The sequence below is a fragment of the Bombyx mori genome, chromosome W (assembly GCF_030269925.1).
Source record: "Bombyx mori chromosome W, ASM3026992v2".
Lineage (NCBI taxonomy): Eukaryota > Metazoa > Arthropoda > Insecta > Lepidoptera > Bombycidae > Bombyx > Bombyx mori.
The window spans coordinates 3,498,102-3,506,921 of record NC_085135.1 but is presented as its reverse complement, the minus strand read 5'-3'; the positions used below and the strand labels follow the sequence as shown (position 1 = coordinate 3,506,921).

Genomic DNA, 8,820 nt, shown 5'->3' with positions numbered 1-8,820 from the left:
AATTCCTTTTTGGAAACGTTTCAAGAGTGTGTCCAAGCCCTTGAGTTATTAGAAATTGATAATTTAGCGGGATTTATTTTGTGTTATATCGGATTGCGTAATTTAGACCAAGTTTCAAGGCGTGAATTCGAACAAAAAATAGGTACAAACGAAATACCTGTTATCAAAACATTGATCGATTTTGTCACAAACCAGACCCGAATATTGGAAATGTCAATGAACACAAGTACTTTATCGAAGCCCAGTACTAGTAAAACTTTTACTCCTTCGATTCAAAATAAATCCATTAGTAAGCCTACCCCTAAAAATACAAATTTAAAAACTTGTTTAGCAAGTAGTACGAGCGCTGATAAGGCTGATTACGCAAAAAAGGGATGTTTGTACTGCAATAAACCCTTTCATTCTATTTATAAATGTTTCGAGTATATCGCACTAACACCTGTACAGCGCATTGATAAAATTAAAGAGTTGCATTTGTGCGAGAACTGTCTCCGTCAAGGTCACGCGTCTAATGAGTGCCCGTCGAAGATAACATGTACGGTGTGTAAAAACAGGCATCACCACACGTTGCATGTTGATTCTAAAACAAGTACAATTAATTCGGATTTTAATAATTCTTGCAACGATAATTTTAATAATAATAACGAAGATCAAGTCTCGTTGACGTGTTCGACTGGATCCACAGTCATGTTGGGCACTGCGATTATACACGTATTGGACGGTTTAGGCAAATATCAACCCGTACGAGTAGTAATTGACAGTGGATCCCAATCTAGTTTTTTGACGAATGATTGTGCACAACGACTAGGACTCCCACGCCAAAAGTGTAACACACAACTGATAGGTTTAGGCGGAGCGGTAGTTCGTGATCACGGCATGGTTTTATGCAAAATCAAACCAACCACGTCCGATAATCCGATATTCAATTTAAAAACGGTTGTGGTTTCAAAAATTTCTGGTGATATGCCTTCGGTTAACTTTACAGAAAATTTAAAACTCGAATATAAAAACTTGTTGTTGGCTGACCCTACTTTCTATCGTTCGAGTCGCATCGACATGTTGCTCGGCAGCGACGTATTTCCGTTTATTTATGACGGTGGAAGGTATAGTCCGTCGCGGCAAGGATTACCGTTGGCGTTAAGTAGTGTATTTGGTTACGTAATTACGGGTCAGCTGTCTTGCAATAATACGAGTAACACTAGAAATGTATCAATGTGCATGTTAAGCAGCGAATCAAAAGTCGATGACTTAATTAAATCGTTTTGGGAAACAGAAAGCTTGGTCGCTGATTTGCCCAAAAACCCGGATGACGTCATCACTGAACAGATGTTTGTAAATGATTATAAGCGTGATAGTACAGGTCGATACATTGTTAAATACCCGTTTAAGCCTGACTCTGAACTGGGAAACTCAAGGCAAATTGCGATAAAAAGATATCAAAATTTAGAACGTAAACTGTCGCGTTTACCAGACCTACGGAAGGAATATAAAAAATTTATGGATGAGTACGCTTCGCTCGGTCATATGATTTGTGTCGGCGAGGTATCAGAAGTGGAATCAGGGTACGTCATTCCCCACCACTGCGTACATAAGCCTGACAGCAGTAGTACTCGTCTCCGTGTAGTTTTCGACGCGTCTTGTCAAACCTCAAATAATAAATCTTTAAATTCTGTTTTATACACGGGCCCGAAGTTGCAGGCTGATCTCGTGGAACTTTTGATACGTTTTCGGTTACGTAAGATTTCCTTATGCGGTGACATATCTAAAATGTACCGTTGTATTTTAATTGATGAGTCCCAACGTAAATATCAACACATTTTGTGGCGCGACTCGCCCAGTGAGCCCATTAAAGTGTACGAGCTGTGCACCGTGACGTATGGTGTAGCGAGTAGCCCGTTTCTAGCGATACGCACGCTACAGCAGCTAGCCGCGGACGAAGGCGCCCGCTTCCTAGAGGCTTCTCGTGCTCTGCGCGAAGGATTTTTTGTGGACGATTTAATTTGGTCTGTGGATAACTTGGAAGAGGCTCTTAAGATTCAGCGGCAATTGGTCGAATTACTAAGGCTTGGTGGATTCGAATTACGCAAGTGGTCAAGTAATAGCGATCAATTACTTAAAGAACTGCCTAGTGATCAAGTTGAGCCCCCAGTGCAATTCGACGACGGTAAAACTATGTCTATCAAAATTCTCGGTCTACACTGGTTGCCTAAAGAAGACGCATTTTCTTTTCGTACTACACATACGGTAGATAATATTACGAAACGCTCAGTACTTTCACAAATAGCTAAATTGTATGATCCCTTGGGATACGTAGCCCCGTGTATTTTTCTTGCTAAGAATTTTATGCAAAAATTATGGTGCGCTCAATTAGGGTGGGACGACACTCTTCCAAAGTTGTTACTCGATGAATGGTCAATGTTTTCATCTCAAATACCGTTTTTATCGAAACTAAAACACGACCGGCATGTCTTTGTCCAAAACCATACGGTCTCTCAAGTGGTAGGGTTTTGTGACGCGTCAACGGCTGGATTCGCCGCCGTCGTGTATATTCGCAGTCAAGACGTGCAAGGTAACGTTAACGTTAGCTTACTGTTATCGAAATCTAAGGTCGCGCCCTTAAAAACAGTATCAATTCCACGTCTTGAATTAATGGCTGCTCACTTATTGTCAAAAACTTTACGGTACGTAATCGATATTTTGGCCAAGGAAGTAGAAATTGGTGAGGTACTAGCTTTTACTGACAGTTCAGTTGCATTAACATGGATAAATACACCTGCGTTCAAACTAAAAACTTTCGTCGCCAATCGTGTCGCTAAAATTAATGAAAGCTCGACAGAGGTACAATGGTTTCACGTGAATGGCACTGACAACCCCGCCGATGTGTGCTCTCGCGGCGCCACGCCAGCCGATTTGCTGCTGATCGCAGATCAGTGGTTCCGTGGCCCTCGATGGCTATACGAGCCACCGCATACGTGGCCTGTCAGATCGATAACAGAGTTCAAAGGTGAACCATTGGAACTCAAACCTCTTAAAGAAAACACTTTACTTAGTGAAACGTCAAATGTGAATACGGACTTTTATTCAATAATACTTAAATTTTCAAACTTTAACAAGGTACTGCGTATATTCGCCTGGTGTTACAGATTTATAAATAATTGCAAAGCTTCTGTTGCTAATAGAGTAAAGGGTTCCTTACTTACTTCTGAAATAAATAAATCACACGATAAAATTATTCAAATTGTTCAATTAAAATATTTTGAGGATGACATTAAATCAATAAAAAAGGAAAATCGATGCTCGCAAAGCCTACGGAAACTCGACCCGTTCATTGATAGCCGTGGTCTCCTCATGGTGGGGGGTAGGCTTTCACACGCGGATTTGCCATTTACTCAACGTCATCCCTTGATTTTGCCCAAAAAATCGCATTTTACAAATATTTTGATAGATTACTATCACAAGGTCTATTTACACACCGGGCCTAGATCTCTTCAAAACATATTAGCTCAAAAATATTGGATTATAGCCGCTAGGTGTGTGATACGATCGCGCCTTTCTAAGTGTGTTACGTGCTTTAAGAATAGGCCCACTATTAATCAACCTAAAATGGCCTCATTACCAAAGTGTCGTTTAGAGTCCGATATTTATCCCTTCCAACATACTGTCGGTGTTGATATAGGAGGTCCATTTTATACAAAGGAATCAAATAGGCGTAATGCGAAAATATCAAAAGCCTATTTATGCTTATTTATTTGTTACTGAACACGTGCAGTACATCTTGAAGTACTCTCGGCGTTGACTACTGAATGCTTCTTGGCTTCGTTCGATCGGTTTACGGCTCGACGCGGACTGCCACATACGGTCTATTCTGACAATGGCAAAAATTTTGTTGCCGCTGGCAGACACCTAATTGAAATATATCAATTTTATACTTCAAATCAAAATCACTTGACTGATCAGTTCACCATTAGAAAAGTAACGTGGAAATATAATCCTCCAACTGGTAGTCATTTTGGTGGGATTTTCGAAGCTGGAATCAAATCGGCTAAATACCACTTAAAACGCGTAGTAGGTACACGCGCTTTATCGTTCGAAGAATTATCTACCTTATTTTCTAACATAGAAGCGATTTTAAACTCGCGCCCTCTGTGCAGTTTATCTACCGATCCTAGTGAATTCGATGTCCTGACACCGGGACATTTTTTAGTTGGTCGTCAATTGGTTTCGGCTCCAAGTTATGATATCTCTGATGTATCTACTAATAATTTAACGCGTTGGCAATGTATTAAACAAGCCACATTGCATTTTTGGCGTCGTTGGAAACTAGAATACTTGCATACATTGCAGCAACGTCAAAAGTGGTACGTTGATGCTCCTAATCTATCTATAAATGACCTGGTACTGATTCACAATGATAATGCCCCTTGTCAACAATGGAGCTTAGGACGTGTAGAACAGGTTCATCCCGGACTTGATGGGAGGGTTCGCGTTGTTACGGTTCGGACGCAAAATTCGAAGCTAAAGCGCCCTGTCACAAAACTGAGTCCTCTCCCTAAAGAGTAGGATGAATAACTTATTATAAATCTATTTAATTCATTTCATTAATTTTATATTACAACTACATATCTATTTCATTTAAATTTATATATACAGTCCATTTCGCTCAAAGGCTAATCGTTAATATTAGTTTTTTTATTTTATTTTTTATTTTATGATTATATGTTTCAAGCAAAATTACATAATTTGCAAAGCCCATTCATATAGGTTAACATTCTAGATATAATAACGTTATTTTGTGTTTACCTATTTTGAAATCATTGTTGATTTCGGTGGGGGGAAATGTTAGGAAACCGACTAAAGTTCCCTTTTCCTAATCCACGCCATCTATCGGCATAATGAAGAAATGTAACGCGCCTCCTAGCGGGCGAAGAAAAGAACTACAGTCGACGCTTTCGAACCGCGCGCGCGCCAAATTAAAAAAGTCTTTTAATTCAAAAATACTGTTTTTCGCAAACTTTGCGATTCAACTTGTGCGTGTGTCCGTGTATCTTAAACTCCAGCATCCAGAACAGTGCCCCGGGGACAGAAGACCACAAAATATAGAAAGCAATCATTTGTGAGTACCTTCCCCTTTTTAGTCGGTTTAGTTTCTGGGAATTTAAATTTAACTCAACAAACTTGTTTACACAACAGTAATAATATAGCTCCATAGCCGTCAGCACTTGCATCAGTGTGGAGTTCAGTTTCTAAGTCTTGATTGTAGATCTGCAAAACTGGCGATTGGCACAGAATAGTTCTGAGGGTTTCAACTGCCTTCTCACATTCTTCGTCGTAATTGAAAATAACACCTTTTTTCAAAAGGTTGGTTAGCGGTCTTGCTATAAGAGAATAATTTTTGATAAATTTTCTGAAATATCCTGTAAGTCCAAGAAATGATTGTAAAGTCTTAATATTGTGTGGGATTGGAAAACGAGCAACAGCAGTCACTTTCTCTTTTGATGGACTGATTTTACCATCCTCAATGATATAACCCAAATAGTTAATTTTCTTCTGCATAAATTGACATTTACTCCAGTTGAAAGTTAGTCCATATTCTTCAGCTCTGTATAAAACTTTTTGTTACATCTCAATACCTTCTTTAAGAAGTTTAAATGGCAGGATCAAATCATCTAAATAGGTCAACACCACACCATCTAAGATCAGGTCCTGAAATACATCATTAAGAAATCTCTGGAACACAGAGGGTCCAACGGAGAGACCAAAAGGCATTTTTTGAAATTCGAATTGGGCACGAGGAGTCACAAACGATGTATACTTCTGGCTCTCCTTGCAAACATTAACATGAAAAAATCCATTTTTCAGGTCCAATGTTGTAAACATTGTAGCGTCTTTCAACCTGTCTATCTGGTCTTCTATGAGTGGAAGAGGAAATCTCTCTTTGATTATCTTTTTGTTTAGTTTTCGATAGTCGACACACAGTCGATATCCTTTATTCTTCTTTTTTGCCAGTACTATTGGACTTGCAAAGTCTGAATTACTTGGTTTAATTACACCATCCTTTAGCCATTCCTTAATTTGTTTATCTACAATTTCCAGTTCTAAAGGTGATAGACGTCGTGGATTCTGGTACACTGGGGTTTCATCAGTAAGTAATAACTTTAATTCAACTTTGGATTCTTTACAACATTTTCCAGGGTCATATTCTGTCAGTATTTTCTCAATCTGATCTTTATATTTGAAATTTCCTATAATCATTGGTTCCTCAGTCTGATCCTCTAACATTGTGAGTTGTAAAATTCTTTTAGCAGAAATAACACCAGACTTAAAACTGAGTTCTATGTCCTGTAATATTGGGTTCCCTATTATTACATCAACTGGTATTTTGTCATCTTCGATGATATAGAACGTTGCTTCACATTGGCAACCATCAATCTCAATTCTCGGAGTACATGAGCCTCTTGTATGCACCTCACAGTCACCAATGCCTGTCAGACTTTGTACTAAATCAGGGTGGTAGTTACAAGTGTCGCCTTGTATTTGAGTAAATGTAGATTCATTCATTAGGTTCACATCACTGCCAGTGTCAATAAGTGATTTTACCATAACATTATTGATCATAACTTCTTTGTAGGGTGCTTGGCTTTCATTCTCCTTGTTACATTTTATTTCTAGAGTCTTCTTTATATTTTTGGGACAGTCAGTTGACTTATGTCCAAAGTCATTACAACGAAAGCACTTTATTCCTTTAGAGCAGCCTGAAGATTCATGATCTAGGTCTCCGCAGTTGAAACATCTCTTCTTAGGTAATGGTTTCTTCCATCCAGATGTTGTAGGCTTGGATGTTGTTGATTGATTATAAGCTTTGTTTGACGTTCGACATTTCTTCTTTATTTCAGCATATAAATCAAGTTTTTTCCTAAATTCTTTGATGTTGGAAGCTCCATATAGTATAGTTTTATTCATTTCATTGTCAGGGATGCCATCGATGATGTATTCCATTAGGGCGTCATCTTCAATATTTCCGAGTACTGCTAGTTCTTTGAGTTGCAAAAAATATTGTTGGTAGGTTTCACCTGGTTTCATCTTCCTATTTGATATGGTCTTGTGAATAGCTGCGCTGTTCAGATGTAGTCCAAATTCCTCTTTTAATCCCGTTTTTAAAAGTTCCCATGTAGTCGTACCAGTCAAAGATCTCAGGAACAATTTTGCTGTCCCCTTCAAAAGCCTTTTTGCGTAGATCAGTTTTTCAATGCCCGTCCATTGCATGAGATTAGCGATATCTTCAAAATCCTTTATAAACGTATCCACGCCGTATGCATCGTCACCAGAAACTGCAGTCATAGATTTTTCTAATTCGCAGAAGGAAATTTGTGGAGCAGGTTCAGCAAAGCATTCTTCGTCTTCTTTAGCACCCTTCCGAGGCATTTTACTATCAATAGAATTCTTTGTAAACGTCTTCACGTGAAATTTGAAATGTGAAAATACCCTCACTTTTCCCGTGTGCGTAGTCTTTGTTCGCAACTTTTGTACACTGATCACCGATCTTGATGTCAATTTCGATCCCGGACGAGCCCCCAAAGTTTTGCGGGATCGCGGTGCACAATGAAATTAGCGAATTTGTTAATGTTTATTTAATCATCAGTTCAAAAAAATATACGTCTTTTCTTGTTTCGTCTTAATCAATCTGTCACTTATAATTCATGCACCATCTGTCATCTGTCAGGTCGGTGTGGCCAATGGTTACACCTAAATACTCCCACATATATATATATATATATATATATATACCATACACACATATACTTACTTTGTATATTATAATTATAAAAATTATATTATAATAATTATAATAATTATATACATTATAAAAATATATACCTAGTCAGGTCATAAATTCTGTCACATGTTTAATGTAAAATAATCCGAACAAAAACAGTTTCACTGTAAAAAATTGCGCCAAGTCCACGTTTATAAAACTCATCTCAATAACATTTGCACTTTACAAAAAAAAGACTTCAATAGCTTTCATTCTCTACAAAAATATGTGAAATACAAAAAAATACCAAGAAACCGTCATAAAGATGAAAAAATAAAAAAAAAATTGTTGAAAATTTAAAAATAAAAAAATAAAAATTTTATCGTACTTGGCGCGCGTCATTGAGTACCCCAAATTTTTCAGGATAAATGAACATCCTTTCAATGTTTAGAAATTTATAAGTAGGTCAACCTATGAAATGCATAAATGTAATTAATGAATTATTATTTCATAATAAGTTTTACAAAAGTTAAGTAAAATCGACATCTCATACGTATGTTATTTGAATTTTTTTCATTTCCCACTCATCTTTTATGATTTGAACTAAACACCCTCTCGTGTTCGCTTATACAAATACAAGCTACTTACGAGTCGATACGTATGTATACGTTGGCTTCAAAACATTTGAAAAAATTCTCAAAGATGTTTTTCAAAGGGTAGAAAAGAATAATAAAGTTTCAGCTGAATCTAAAGGGGTCGAACGCAAAAGTGGTCGATTTGGCATATAATAGCCCATAGGTATATAGTGAGAGCTGTTGAAAATTACCGTAGTTCTGTCTCAATTTCTCATAAAACGCTAACAAGAGCGAAAAAGATAACCTGGGTAACTTTTTCAGCTTTCACTGTATATTAAAGCAAAATGGTTTTTTTCTCGGGTTGAAATTCTTCCGAAAAATTTTGGGGTACTCAATGACGCGCGCCAAGTACGATAAAATTTTTATTTTTTTATTTTTAAATTTTCAACATTTTTTTTTTTATTTTTTCATCTTTATGACGGTTTCTTGGTA

The 8,820-nt window shown here is 37.4% G+C and overlaps 1 protein-coding gene across 1 annotated transcript; it reads right to left on the bottom strand.

Moving 5' to 3' along the window:
- Positions 1 to 650: 650 nt before the first annotated feature.
- Positions 651 to 7,422, bottom strand: LOC134201660 (uncharacterized protein K02A2.6-like). The gene is made up of 5 exons (XM_062676903.1): positions 5,631 to 7,422; positions 5,176 to 5,375; positions 3,757 to 3,903; positions 2,869 to 2,977; positions 651 to 697 (listed from the first exon to the last, which is right to left on the bottom strand). Exons 1-5 carry the CDS (start codon positions 7,420 to 7,422, stop codon positions 651 to 653), a joined length of 2,295 nt encoding a protein of 764 aa, XP_062532887.1.
- Between the last annotated feature and the right edge of the window lie 1,398 nt (positions 7,423 to 8,820).